The sequence below is a fragment of the Meles meles genome, chromosome 9 (assembly GCF_922984935.1).
Source record: "Meles meles chromosome 9, mMelMel3.1 paternal haplotype, whole genome shotgun sequence".
Taxonomy (NCBI): domain Eukaryota; kingdom Metazoa; phylum Chordata; class Mammalia; order Carnivora; family Mustelidae; genus Meles; species Meles meles.
Genome location: NC_060074.1, coordinates 77,526,542 through 77,542,046, shown reverse-complemented (window position 1 = coordinate 77,542,046; position 15,505 = coordinate 77,526,542). Strand labels below are relative to the sequence as shown.

General features: G+C 39.1%; 1 protein-coding gene across 1 annotated transcript in view; it reads left to right on the top strand.

Moving 5' to 3' along the window:
- CERKL (ceramide kinase like) overlaps positions 1-15,505 on the top strand; it is a 119,211-nt gene that overhangs the window by 74,240 nt on the left and 29,466 nt on the right. Inside the window, exon 3 of the mRNA XM_046018634.1 lies at positions 11,929-12,060. Coding sequence (XP_045874590.1) covers positions 11,929-12,060 — 132 coding nt within the window. The remainder of the gene's footprint in view (positions 1-11,928; positions 12,061-15,505) is intronic.

The window sequence follows — 15,505 nt, the reverse complement described above, 5'->3', positions numbered from 1 at the left end:
TCCTGGCTTGTTAATTTTAACCATTCTGACTGGTGTGAGGTGATATCTCATTGTGGTTTTGATTTGTATTTCCCTGATGCCAAGTGATGTGGAGCACTTTTTCATGTGTCTATTGGCCTTGGATGGTCTGGATGTCTTCTTTGCAGAAATGTCTGTTCATGTCTTCTGCCCATTTCTTGATTGGATTATTTGTTCTTTGGGTGTTGAGTTTGCTAAGCTCTTTATAGATTTTGGATACTAGCCCTTTATCTGATATGTTGTTTGCAAATATCTTCTCCCTGGAATGGGCCTTTCTACTGAACTTCTGGGTGATGCTAGGTTGTCATTCTGATCACCACTCTTTGAGCAGTACTGTTGTACCACTGTCTGATTTCTTCCTGGTGGTATCATTTAACTTCTTCTATTCTCTTTATTACCTAGAAGGTGGATTTCTAATCTAAAGGCTTACTTAGGTTCATACTGTGCAAGAATACTTCATAAGTGGTACTGGATGCTTCATATTTCATTATCTCAGGTGGTATGTAGTGTCTGACTATCTTATGATTAGTGTGGATGAGATAGATTCCCCAAGGCTAAGATTGATCCCAGAGGCAGAGAGGTGACAGCTTGATCTCTCCATTGTAACTCCCCCCTCCCTGCCCTGAGAGATTGTGAGTGAGAGAGTGCTAGGGGCTGGAGAGGTAGAGGGAGGGAGGGAGGGAGAATCTTAAGCAGACTCTCTGCCCAGTGCAGAGCCCAGTGCAGGGCTCGATGTCACCACCTGAGATCATGACCTGAGCTGAATCCAAGAGTCAGACACTTCACCGACTGAACGACCCAGGCATTCCTCCATTGTAATATTGCTATTTGAAACTAATAGATAATTGCTCAGTGGTACTCAGGGACCAGGGAGAACATTTAGTTCTCAATAAATATGTAGTGGTTTTAATGTTTATTACCTTTGCTTGAAATAATTATTTAAGTAAGTGTAGATCATGGAAAATTTTTTATTTAATCATTCTTTCTAAATCAGTGCTATTTTTTCATAAAAGGGATATTTCTTCTACTGGTACTATTTGGTTATCCATAAATATAGTACTTACTAAAGAGTCAGGATAAATGCACAATAGTTATTTTTAGTTACCAATTTTCAGAATAAAGTTTCTAACTGGAGCAGGTAGAAAGAAGTTGTTATTTAATAAAGTAGCAAAGACTGTGGGTAGATAGACCCCATTTGGTAGGGAAAATAAAAATTTCAGTTTTAAATATGTCAACTTTAAGATGTCTATTTGATACCCGTATTAGTGTTCAGTTGTAGGAAGCATAAAATACTTCTAGCTATTTTAAATAAAAAGCTGTATTGTACAGATAATATGATGAAAGAACTAGAGGAAAAGGGTCTAGTAAATAAAATATATTGGTGGCCTACAATTGTTGCTGCATTGCTTTCTTTTTTTTGCCCCCCTTCATATGTGGCATCATGAGGTGTTTTCTATGACCAGTAAACTAAGGGAAACAAATGGATTCTTCATGATACAATAGAAATGAGCTACTAAAGCATTACAGACCTACTTGAGTGTTACTATAAGATAGGGAAAGAAAATCCTTGTGGTGGGCAGAACTTCAGACAATTGATCCTAGTTACTAAAGAGTGATAGCCAGAGGGATGGATGCATACTAATGCATGGACAGTGGTTAAGAGCTTGCCAAATAGTCAGGAATTTGGAAGAAAGTTGGTTTTCACAGACTAAGAACAGAATGAGATTTGTTTTATATAAATGGTCATCAAAGAGCATTTATTTCAAAATATTGCCTACCTAATTAGGTAGGCAAGGTACCCCATTCTATAGATGTCAGTCAGCATCTTTTAAAAACAACCCTAGAGGGGTGTTTGGGTGGCTCAGTCAGTTAAGCTTCTGCCTTCAGCTTAGTTCATATTCCCAGGGTCCTGGGATGGAGCCCGCATCAGCCTCCTTGCTCACCAGGAAGTCTGCTTCTCCCTCTCTCTCTGCTCCCCACTCATGCTTGTGCTCTCTTTCTCTCTCTCTCAAATAAATGTAACCTTTAAAAATGTAACCTTTAAAAAAAATCAGTGCTAGGGCTTGCACAGTGAATACATAAACAAAGTGGCCTTCATGCAGAGATGGGGGAATATATGGGTTTAACAACAAGTACTTCTGCTCAGCAAGACTGATTTGACTCCTGTTATTGATGAGTACTCTGTCTGCAAACAGATCAGCCCTGAACCTGGCTATGGCTCTCTATCTTAGAGCAACTGGTCACCCATTTGGTGGCAAGTTGATTACATTGGAGTTCCTCCATTGTGGAAAGTTAGTAATTAGGTCTCATTGCTATGAATGTTTACTTTAGATGTGAATTTGAATTTCCCATTCACCATGTTACTGGCAACACTACCATCTGTAACCCTACTAAATACCTTGTTCAGTGAATTTGCATTCCGTAGTGCTTTTGATCAAGGGACTCAATTATATCAAAGAAGTGAGGCAATTGGCTGATGAATCATGGGCTTTGCTGATTTTGCCATGTTTCCTGTTGTATTGCATTGTATTCTACCCAGAAGACAAAATTTTGTGAAAGCAGTTTTTAGTTCCATAAACAAAATATATGAGTCTACAAACAAAATAGTGAAGATCTAAGTGTTACCTCTTAACTGCCTATGACCCACTCAGAAAATTTTTGTTTCCTGCCCCTATAACTCAGAACTCTTCAGACTTAGAGGAATTAGTATGAGGAGAATACTTTCACATGGGAACATGCCAATGGTTCAAGTGAATTGGACATTGAGAATTACCTGGCTACATTTTTGAACCATGTGACTGAACCAACAAATGGAAAAAAAAATAATAATGAAGTCGCTGTGCTGGAAACGGTGGTCAGTTCTAATTATCAGGGGGAAATAGTGTTGCTACTATTACTCATAAGAAGATAGTATCTAAACTCATCAGGCAACCTGCGCTGCCTCCTTGGAGAAGGTGATGTGAATGAATCCGTTGTCTAGGAAGGTAAAAATGGCCAAACTGACTCTGGACGACTTAGAAAACCTAAACAGACCGATTACCACCAAGGAAACAATTTTTTTTGGTACAAAAACAGGAAAACATTGACTCTGATATTTTCACAGAGATCTCTACCATACCTTAAAGGAACAGGAAACTTTGATTCTATTTAAACTATTGGAGAACATGGGGCGAGGGGGAAGGAGAACTCCCAGATTGTATTTATAGAGCTCACATGAAATTGATATCAACCTCTGATGATGCAAATCCAAAAAAGGAAAATTATAGATTGGTCTACTTGTGTATGAATACCAAGCAGCTCTTAATTAAAAAAGAATAGATGGATACGTTCTCAACATTATAAAAATATCTCATTTGAAAGCCTCCATGAAGAAACTTGAGGCATTCTCATTAAGTTCAAAATACGGCACTGACATATGAATTGATCAGAAGACTTCAGACTAAATGGTTCAGAAGAAATCCTAACACTCAGGAATTTAATATATCTAAAGGTGGTATTTGAAATACATAAGAGAAAGATTACCAAATGAATGATATTGGGACAGGTGGATAGTTATCTGGCAAAAGAATGAAGTCAAATCCCAATTTTATCTCTCTATTAAAAGAAATTTGGGGGGTGCCTGGGTGGCTCAGTTCATTAAGTATATGCGTTTGGCTCAGGTCATTGTCCTGAGGTCCTGGGATGGAGCCCCTCTCCCTCTGCCCCTCCCCCGGTTCATGGTCTCTCTTGCTTTCTTGAGTAAATAAAATACTTAAGAAATTGTTTAAAAAAGAAACTTTAGATGTGATTAAATGAAAACATGAAATAGAGACCATAAAATTATTAGAAGAGAAATATAGTGGTTTTTTTTTTTTAAGATTTTATGCATTTATTTGACAGACAGATATCACAAGTAGGCAGAGAGGCAGGCAGAGAGAGAGGAAGGGAAGCAGGCTCCCGGTTGAGCAGAGAGCCTGATGCGGGGCTCCATCCCAGGATGCTGGGATCATGACCCGAGCCAAAGGCAGAGGCTTTAACTCACTGAGCCCCCCAGACGCCCCTATAGTGGGGTTTTTTTGGTCGCAAAAGGAAACTATTAATATGACATAAAACCCAGAAACTATAAAAAATGATAAATCTATAGGTGTGCAAAATGAAAACTGTCAGAAAAAAAGGATCATAGAGAAAATGGCATAAATAAAAATGAAAGGCAATTATACAGAAAAGAGTTTGTAACTCATATAACAAACAAATTAATTTTCATATTTTAATAGGTTATTAAATACAGTTTTTAATAGGCTATTTAAATAAAGTTAACCTTACTTAAAAGGTTAATTTTCTTTTTTTTCTCCTTCCAAGAGTGTGGTGATTTTAAGAATAACTTTGGTTCTAAGAATTCCACCCTCAATTCCATAATACAGTCATTAAAAAGCAATTATACAAGAACAAATACAAAAAAAATTACGGTTTTATGAAGAAAGAATTAGTTAATGCTATAAACTGATAGTTCATAGAAAAATAAAGGTATCTCAAATATTTCGAAGTTTCCCAGCCTCTTTCATAAAAGGAGAAATATAAATTGAAATTAGCATGAGATACAATATTTCTTCTCTCACATTGTCAAAGGTCAAAAAGTTTGAAAATATTTTGGGTATATAAGGGTATAGGAAAACAGATACTCTGTTCCTGGGGGAGTATGAATTGGTAGTAATAATTATAAATTGATTACTGACTGTGTGCCATGCACTTGTTAAGCACTTAAATTTGCTGATTTAATCAGCACAATTGCCTTTGGTAGGGAGTACTCTTATTATCCTCATATTACAGATGAGGAAATTGAAAAACCAAGAAATTAGACAAATAACCCAAAGTCACACAGTTGGTAAATGGAAGAGCCAAGACTTAAGATGAATTATTTTAACACTAGCACCCACTTTTGGGGGGTAACAACCCGGAATTATTTCAACTACAGGTAATTGGGGAAATAGGATAAACTCTCAAGAGAGCATACCCCCTTGATCCTGTAATTCTACTTCTAGAAGTTTGTCCTGCAGTTACATGCAAATAGATGCAAAATGACATTCATTGCAGTAAAGGAAGATTGGAAACAACCTAAATATACATCTCCAGGGGACTAATTACATTTTTAAAAAATTTTATGTATTTGACACACAGTGTGCACAAGCAGAGGGAGAGGGAGAAGCAGTCTCCCCGCTGAGCAAGGAGCCCAAAGGGTGGCTCAATCCCAGAACCCTGGGATCATGACCTAAGCTGAATTCAGACACTTAACTGACTGAGCCACCCACATTCCCCTCATGGGACAAATTACTTAAATTGAGGTTCATCCATACAAAAATGCTACTCAGCTTTAAGTAAAGTGAAAGTCACTTTCTACTTACTAGTTTCACTTACTGCTCTGCGTAGTAATATGAAATCTCTCCAAAATACAGTAAAAGGGAAAAAGCAACATACAGAATAGTGGGTAGGAATGCTACCATTCATGTAAAAAGCCAAAGAACACATGCATTTTTATATATGCATAGAATATTTCTGGAAGAATTCTTGAAGTGATACCAGTGGTCCACCAGGAGGGAAACTGGGTGTCAAGGAATGAGCTGAAAACAGAGATTTTGAATTTTGTACTTTGAAAATGTCAGTCTGCAGAAGACAATGGAGCGCGTGATTCTCAAATATAGAATATTTGCACTGAGATCCTTTGTGAAGAGTATAACCTTGTGCCTCACGCAGACTTGGGTGTAGATACTGGTTGGTTTCCTGAGAGGGACAGGGGCTTTGTAGCTCTTCTGGTTCCAGACAACATTGCTCCTCCCCCAGCTTTGGTATTAACTTGAGATAAGATAAGTTTGTAGAGCTCCCTGTGGTTGGGGCAAGACCCCACTCCTCACACCCTACTTTCCAACCTCAACTGCTGCAAAGCATTCTTTCATAGAGTGTCACTCCCTAAAGCCCTTCAACAGTTGTATTGTCATTCCTCTAAGGCTCTTTCTTTGTACCCTCTAACCCAACACCATCCCCACTGTCCTTAACTCCAGACACTATTTTATTCTGTCGGGTGGAATGAATAGTCCATTATTAGCAAAATCTCCCTTACCTTCAGGGTAGAGAGACCCAGCTCTCCCAGGAATTTCTAGCTTCCCCTACAGCCCTCAAGTGGTGGCTGTTTTCTCTGTCCTACATTTCAGACCACTGTTCCTGGAGCTCTTGTCAATGTCTTGATATCTTTCTTTCTTCTCACTGCTATTTTGAGACCATTTTCTTCCCTCTCTTAAAAATCCTCATTTTTGAAGCTCAGTCCATTAGAACCCACTAGCTTAGTGCTACTTGTTGGGGTCCTGTGCAGACCCCTAGCTCATGCTTCTTACTCCTTGAAGACATTAGTTTCTGTCTCACTGTCATTCTCTACAGCACTACTGCTGCCATAATTCTGTGTGTTTTTGTAGATGTTCTCTGAGTTTTTAGCTTCTTTTCTTCGAAGATCTTGATCCGACACTTAATTCACTTACCGTAATACTTTCAGAGCAGTGGTTCTCAAAGTATGATCTCTGGACCAACATCATCAGCATCTCCTGGAAAAAAATCTCAGACCCGAGATTACTGAATCCAAAAATGTGTGTTTTAAGAAGCCCTTCAGATGATTCTGATGAATATGGAGTCAATTTTTATTATTTTTGTATATTGTATATATTTATTATTGTTTTTATTATTAATACCAGTAACAGTCTCACTTTGAAGCATCCTACCCTTCATGTGGCTATTGGCCTCTGTCTTTCTAACTTAATCAATGTAATTGCTCAACTCCTAAAATTTTTTATCCCCCCACCCCAAGACCACAATTAATTGATTCTATCACTTTTTCATTAGTTCTTGACCCTTCTTGTGTTGTCACTTTCTCCTTATCCAGCCATAATTTGATTAGTCTTTGACTATTCTCTTTCACATAACACAAGAGTAGACAGATCTTATCAGCTATACCTTCAAGATATATCTGGAATCTAGCTTTTCTTATAATCTCCACTTTACTCAATCCAAGCACAGTCATTTACCACCTGGAGTATTGCCATTGTTCTTACTTTTTTCTGGCACCTATAGCATCTGCTTTCCACACACAGGCTTGAGTGATCCATTTCATATCCAGAGTTATGTTGCCGTGCGGCTCAAAATCAGCATGCTTCTCTTCTTAGAACAAAAGCCAAAGTCCTTGTAAGTGCCTGTGAGTGATCTGATTTTCCCTGTCCAGGAAGTCATTTCTTCTACTTTGTCCTCCTTCTCTCCCACTGTGAGGTTTCATTTTATCCTTAGAACTTGTTGTCATGTAACATACCTTGAATTCTCTTAGTATTTCTGTCCCCACCATTAAAATGGAAGCTTCCTGAAGGCAGAAGCTTTCTTGTTCACTGATAGCGCCTCAGCTTCTAGAACCCTGTCTGGCAAATAGTATGCACGTAGTTATTTGTGAATAAATGAATGGATGTCAGTACTATCCATATGGCTGAAGGCCAACACTACCCTTTTATTCATTCATCAAATATTTGATCATCTATTATTTCCCCTGCACTAAGAAGATAGAATATGGGGAGAAGCCCCAGAGTTTCAAGTCTAATATGAGTACAAATAATAAATAGATATAAAATGATAGTAGTGTAAGAATCAAGCATGCAAAATGTATGGACGTATAGGAACAAATGATGAGGGGGCAGTGACCTAGCTAATGTCGCGAATCCATAGAAGTCTTTCCCAAGGAAGTGATGACTGATTAATTGGACAAAGTGGCCATGGTGGCAGCAAGCATTGGGGGGTGAACAGGGCAGAGTCAGTGCAGTGGCTCTATGGGAGAGGGAGCATGGTGTGTACGAGGGGCTGAATAAAGTCAAGAGAGGCTTGGGGAGGGATCCTGAGAGAAGAGAAGTTGGAGACTTACTAATTACATCTCTTTATTCTACTCAATGATGAACATCTTTAAAAAAAAATCTTGCTTTATATGATAGAAATCCCCCTTCTGATCTCTAAATAGGTATCAAACTGCTACCTAATTTTTCTATACTTAGACTCTAGCTTCATAATCATCAAATTAAGAGCACCCAAAAGGAAAAGATAGATGAGAAAATGAATACATGCTCTGGTGAAAAATTGGCTTTGTTGATTTATGTTTTGAAAGTGCTCAATTTATCAGGATGTCTAAGGAACGGAACATTCTGATTAATTTATTTAGTTGCTATTGTCATTGTAACTGAGGCTTAAGAATAAAATTAATCCGCTTAAATATTTTTAGAAAATCTTGAGCAGTTTTAGCTCTTTCCTGACTAAGGAGATTGTGTTACAAAGGTTGAATGGGACATATAGTGTATACTTTTATACATAAATATTTAAGGGCTATAAGCCTTCAACTACAACGTACTTCTCCTCATAAGGCCCAAGTGACTATTTCTTATTTCCAAAAACTTTTATTACCTGACAGTCATGAGAGGGGAGAGGGGCAAATAAAAGTGGGTTTTCATGATAACGTTTGAGGACTACCATTACCTACCTAGACAGTTTCCATGCTGAGATTGCCTCTGAGCAAGAAATGAAGCAGCCTCTTTCAACAAATATGCCAGGTAAGGTAAACTTAACTTGGATTTTTAATCTGAGTCTTGGCCTCTGAAGTTTAGAACAAGTGACTTGTCCTTGTTGTGCTTTAATGAAACTGAGCCCTAAATTTATCTGCTTAGTCTCCTGGTTAAAGGCTAATAGTCCTGTCCTTTCTGGCAGTTTTTCACCCGATCCAGAATCATACATTGCATCACTTGTCCTCTATTTAGCCTCCTTGAATTGGGACCGGGTCCTCAACTTTATTTCACAGTATTGCCAGTTCTTAAGAGTTTCAGGCAGTTATTTTGAGAATGCCCCCTCAGTAGAGGTCCGTTTGAGGGTTTCATCATCATTTAATCTGCATTACGCACTTTGGGCAGTTACCATAGAAGCACTGTGTGCTTGGTGCTGTGCGTCACGAATCACAGGGTATCACGGGGCTTACACGTCCATTTGTACGTTGAAGTTATGGTCAGCTCTGATCACTTGACTAAGGCAGTGTTTGCGAGATGTCCCCATTGTCAATGTCCGCTTCTACCCTCTGTAATGAGAACAATAAAGAGGGACAGAGTTTAAAAATAAGGAAACATTTTGTTCCCCAACTGACGGTCACTGATGGTTTTACCACCCATTGCTGATTCTTGCCTGAATCCATTATTAACGGGTGAAAATAGTGATTTTCTGTCATTCCTTCCATATTTATTGTCATTCTACTATAAGACAGAGTTTTTCCTTCTCCTCCTTAGTAAGATATAGTCTTTACTCCATTTCATGTTGTCGTCCCTGGTTTGGCAGTAAGAGTTCCAAGATATTGGGTCTTTCATCAGTTCTTTTTTTAATATGAATGATATAAAAAATAGTTAATAGAGGCCCCCAGAATACAGTGGGAATGAGAAGCCAGAGAGGTGAATTCTGTTGGTGATTACGAAAGTCTTTAGTGAGGAATCATGTTGAAGTGAGCTTTAAAAAAAAATGGCAGAATTTGGGGCGCCTGACTGGCTGAGTGCCTAGAGCGAGCCGACTCTTGATCTCAGGGTTGGGAGTTCCAGCTCTATATTGGGCATGGGGCCTACTTGATGAAAAACAAAACAAAACAAAAAGTAGCAGAATTGTCATAGAAATGGTGGTAAGTTAGGGTGGAAAGAAAAACGGTCTGAGGGATGCCTGGATAGTTCAATCAGTTAAGCATCTGCCTTTGGCTCAGGTTGTGATCTCAGGGTCCTGGGATCGAGCCCCTCATTGGATTTCCTGCTCCCTGCTCCATGCAGAGTCTGCTTCTCCCTCTCCTTCCCATTCATGCATTCTCTCACTATCTCAGTCACTATCTCTGTCTCAAATAAATAAAATCTTAAAACAAAACCTGTCTGAGGAGTGCCTGGCACGTCTGTTATTTGGCAGGTATTTGAGTAGTTTCAGAGCATGATGGGGAAGCAGTACTGGAACCGCGGAACCTCTGCACTTACTGAGCTTCACCCAGTCTCTGCTTCGAATTTGCTCTCCTGTCCCACTCCTACTCCTGCTGTCTGGCTAAGGAGGGTAAGATGAGGCGTGTGAGGAAGGAAGGAGGGAATTCTAAGTAGTAAAAACCACAAGAGATGAAAGCCCCACTCACATACTCCCTTTTCCTGATCCCTAGTGAGAATTAACCAGTCTCTTCTCATATACTCCCAGGGTGATTGGTGCCTCTCCATTAGCAAGTCCATTTTGTGCCGTTTCTACGTATTGGATATATCTTCCTCCTACAAGTCTATTTTACGCTGTTTCTATGTGTTGGATACATCTTCCTCCTTTAAAGCACAAACCATGTGTTAACTGCTTTGCTCCGGTACTCAGTGCAAATGCTCAGTCCATGTTTCTGGAATCTGTGTGAGAGAGGAAGAGGGGAGGCTAGGTTGCAGTTAGTTGGGGAAAGGCTCTGAGTGTCATTTTGAGGGGTTCACGCTTGGCCACAGGCAGTGGGGAGCCCTGGCAGCTCTCTGCTGGTGCAGGCCTGATGGAGGTGTGATGCAGAGGTCATGGAAGGGGGAGAAGAGCGAGGTGCCCAAATGCCTGGCAGGAGCACCAGAGGAGCCAGAACGCGACAGCCAAGAAGGACAGAAGGCACCGAAACAGAATTACCATCTCATGAATGTGGCCACTTCGTTCGAATGGAGGGATTGGAAGGAAAAAAGGAATGGAGCAAAGTTTTGAGATTTTTAAGACTGGGTGGTAAGGAGACTGCCAGAGGCCACTTAGCAAACTAACAAGCAGAGGGACAATGACAGAGACTGTAGGCAGTTAAGCCTGGCCCTGTCTTTTTCTCATCCAGTACAGGGATCCCCCTGAATTCAAAACCTTGTGTCCTGTTGAAGGATGGTATAATATCAAATATGATGAGAAATGAAATATTGTCTCAGCTGGAGGCGCAAGAACCGACTTTGGTGTTATGGACGTTTTCCATGAGGCTTTAGGGATGGTTTTATTAAAAGCAGATGCTAGTTAATTTTTTTTTTTTTAAACCTTGAAACATGGCCCTGTGACAGCAGCTTACCTTGAAAGAAATGGTCGTTAGCGTTCTTTTGGCTCCTCTGTCCCTCCTGCACCTTCCTAACAGAAAATTTGCTTTGCACCTGCTCCAACTGGGTTCTAAGTGATAAGCATCTTGCAAGCCCAGAAAATTGTAGTATCAAATCTCAGCCCCAACTGTGAGGCAGCACTCTCATCGAATCCCCGCTGAGAGGCTTTCTTTACCAGTCCCCCAGGGAAGATCCTTTCTCCCCCGGCTCCTTTTCAGGGTTGAACTTCGACCTAACCCTCTTTTCAGCTCCCAGCATGCATTGCTCTGGACACTGGCCCTGACCCAGCCCTGTGTACTCTGCCCCACCCTGCGCTCATCCACAGGTCAGGCCTGGGTAGCCCTGGGGTCACTGGGGAGCCCAATTCTAATAATGAACATATTTATCTCAGGAGAGGAAGTAAACCTTTCTGTTCTTTGCAGCTTATTGCACCCTCCCCCCAAATAAATGCTGATGGAACATTTGATATATTATCAATGATTTGGTAAATATACATGAGCTTTGCCTAATAATACAAAATTGCTTTCATCCACATTTTCCTTCATAAATGAAATGCTTTGTTATAATTCATGATTTAAGAAGAATATACCTATTTAACTGCTAGGAAAACAAATGTTTTAAAATACTGCCATGTTTGGGAAAACTCGTATAAGAATTTCAAATAAAAAGAGCAAATACTACTTAAATAGATGTAAAACCTTCTGACTGGACCTAGTGTATGGTTTTAAAGGGAAAGAAAAGAAGTGCTGATGAAGATTGTGTAACTTTGTCTTTGTTTTCCTCTTAGGTTTTTCAAATAGACCAAAGTCATTAAAAGTAATTCTCAACCCCCAGAGCCACAAAAAAGAAGCTACCCAGGTCTATTATGAGAAGGTTGAACCACTATTGAGGATTGCAGGAATAAAGACTGATGTTACAAGTAAGTCATTTTCAGAATATAATTTTGTCATTAAAAAAAAACATACTTAAGGAAGCCAAGCAATCTGTATTTGTTCTTAAGCCAAATCGAGGAAACTACCTGTAATATCTAAAGCTTTTTTATGTGTTTCTATAGTCTACTACAGCCAGCTCCAAGGATCATCACTTATTTTGTTCTCTTCTTTGTGTTATTCGAATGTCGGTATTGTCTTCAGACCTTTTTTCAGACTCTAAACATTATTAGGAATCATTTCAAAGGGAGCTGTGCACTTTTTGATATCTTTATTGAGATTTTGGCTATTTACACATTATTTCTACAGTTTGGCCAGAAATTGATTTTTGCTCACTTAAATGTTTGATGTCTTTCCATGGAATCCTTCATTAGGTGGTTTTTGTTCTGACTCTGACCCCTGCTGGTTAGGTCAAAACTACGCATGTAACTGCCGGTTTAGATGAATTCAGAGAAGCCAGTAGCTTAAATTCATTGTCTAAAACAAGAAAGGTGTTTAGGTTTGTGCTGAGGAAAATAGAAATTTGCCAATGCTAAAGTTAATAGAAAGAAGATTAGCAAAATCCTTTTCAATGTTTTGAATTTGGTGACCAAATTCCTTTGTTTCCTTTGAGACCGATTTTTCCCATGGTGGGGGGGGGGGGCGCGGGCGTTGGACTGAGAAAAAGGGTTGATGCTATCAAAAATCACAACCCCAGTTTGTCTGATTTTATTTCTATGTAGCTTCACTAACACACAGTGGAAATTTCTAGCAAATTTAAACTGATGAAGAGTATTGCATAATAAACCTGTTCAGAAGACAACACCAGAGTGTACTTGGATTCTCCTAGTCTCGTTTATAAATTCCTAGGGAAGGGATTCAGAGTGACGTGGTTTTGCTCAGCTGAAACCAAGGGAGATGGGTCTCACAATATAAGATTTGATGCCCTCACTTCATGACTTGATGTATTGAGGTAGAAGAAGTTTCTCTAAAAAAAATTTTTTTTTAAAGATTTTTGTTCATTTGGCAGCACAAGCAAGGGGAGCCCAAGGAGGGAGAGAGGGAGAAGCAGGCTCTCCGCCGAGCAGGAAACCTGATGCGGGACTGGATCCCATGATCCTGGGATCATGACCCGAGCTGAAGGCAGAGACTTAACAGACTGAGCTACCCAAGTGCCCCTAATATATTTTTTTAAACAAAAAGTTCAGCCACCCCTAAAGGCATCTATTACAATGGAGGTTCAAGAGAAATTACCATGAAAAATTCAGGAGGAATTTGTAACTAAAATAAAACTGTAGTGAGAAGTTAATCTTTTACCTTTGTGGGTTTTGGCTTACTTAAAAGGTAATTTAAAAGGAAAAGAAATAATTCTTATCTATCATTCCTTCCCACTGAAGATTTTACAGATTGGTGGGGGGGAAAAAGGTTGAATTCTTATTGGGCGGAGACCATTAAAAGTTGAATGAGCTTATTGGCAAACTTAATAACATTATTATGTTTCATTGATTTAATATCCAGAACAGTTTGATGTATACGCTACTATGTATCTTCCGGTTCAGGAAACTCTTGTAGAATGCCTTGTGTTAAACACTGTGCATAATGCAAGATGAATAAGTTATACTACCTGCTCTTGTGTGGCTCTTAGTTTATTGTGGATTCAAATAAAAGTAATTGGGATATAGATACAAGAATCCTGGTGTCTCAGAGGGTGATATTTTGATCAGAAGATTTGAAAGTATTTGAACCAGACCGTTTCAGAGAGTCAGAGGATTTTTGTGGGTTTTTTTTTGCATAAGCAGAAGCAGACGGAGAAAAATAAGGGAAGGAAGGCAAGCTTGCAAGCACATGTAAGTGTGTGTGTGTGTGTGTGTGTGTGTGTGTGTGTGTGTGTGTGTGTATAACCCGTATCTTTGGAATTCTCTAATTTGCTTTGGCTTCCTCAGTTTTGACTTCATCTTAAATTTAATCCTTTCTATCATCAAAAAGTTGTTGACAGTGGATTAGAGCCTTCTTTGTTCAAATCAAGTGGGATAGGGAGAGGTGTGTGTATGTGAGTGATCCAACATGCTTTAATACTGAGCAAGGATTAAAATTTTCTCCTGTCAGTTGGACTGTCTTGTAATGTGTGCCCAAGCTGGAGCATGCAGTCTCTTAACTCTTAAGACCCATCCCATGGGCTGGAAGTAGGACCCCCTTTTCCTGAAGGCTGAAAATACCTGAACTGAATCTGGGTTCTATTAGGGAGAAAATTAAAAAGGCCCAAGTGGCTTCTGGGAAGGCTCCCAACCATGTCCACTAGAGGAAGTTTAAATCCAGATTCTGGACTGATGTCTTTGCTGTACTCCGTAGTTTACTCACATGTATTGATCCAACATTAGTGTCAATTTTTTATCCTAGCATTGTCATCTGGTTTAGCAGCAATGATCCTGCCAACAGAATAGAGATTAGGAAGGAAGAGACAGCTCCTAGAAGAAAGACTGGTACATGAAAAACCCGATGGAAGGCTGAAAAAATGATAAGAATGTGCTTGCTTATCCTTCGTATTGAAGAGAAGAGTTTTATGTCCTAGGGCTCCTTTTTCCCGAAATTTGTAAACATTATTGAATGTTATATTTCAACATAAAATTAGGACATTTTATAAAGCAAACTTATAATTTTCTTATATATTTGTGTAGAATGGCTAATTATTAGCTGCCTAACACTCCTCCTACAGGCAAAATTATAAAACTGCATTTTGTGTATATAAAACCATTTTAGTATGTATATTAGCTAAATACTTATATTTTGAAAGTTTGCTATTTTGTGCTAAGGACTGAATAAACATATGGATCCTTGAAAAGATTAGAATCTTCCTGCCTGTCTCACAGTGTAGTTTGCAGTTCGAGTCAGATAATACATTTGAAACTGCCTTGTATATTACGAAGTGCCATAGAAAGGTGGTCATAATGCTGTGCATGTCTGTTTCATAAAGTATGTAGTAGATTCAATTCACACCTTGAAAGAAAAAAATGCATGAAAGAGTAAAACAGAAAGGTACGTATTTTCTGGACGTCCAGTGTGACCATTATTTTAACATATCTTGTGTGCACTGCTGAGTCTAAATGGAATATAAACTCCGTAATACATTTGACATGATGATAAATTCACTAGGAGCTAACACTTAGATAAATGAGGCAGGATTTGAAACATTCTAGCTAGATATGTATATTTTAAAGGATTTTTTTCTATAAATTTCTTTTTAAAATGAATAGCAAAATTAATAGCTGGACTAAAAAGTAGGTAGAGGATCTGAAAAGCCATTTTCCCAAAGAAGACCTGCAGATGGCCAACAGGTACATGAAAAGATGCTCAACATCACTAATCATCGGGGAAATGCCAATCAAAGCTGCAGTGAACTATTACCTCACATCTGCTGGAATGGTTCTTACCAAAAAGTGTTGGTGAGGATGTGGAGTG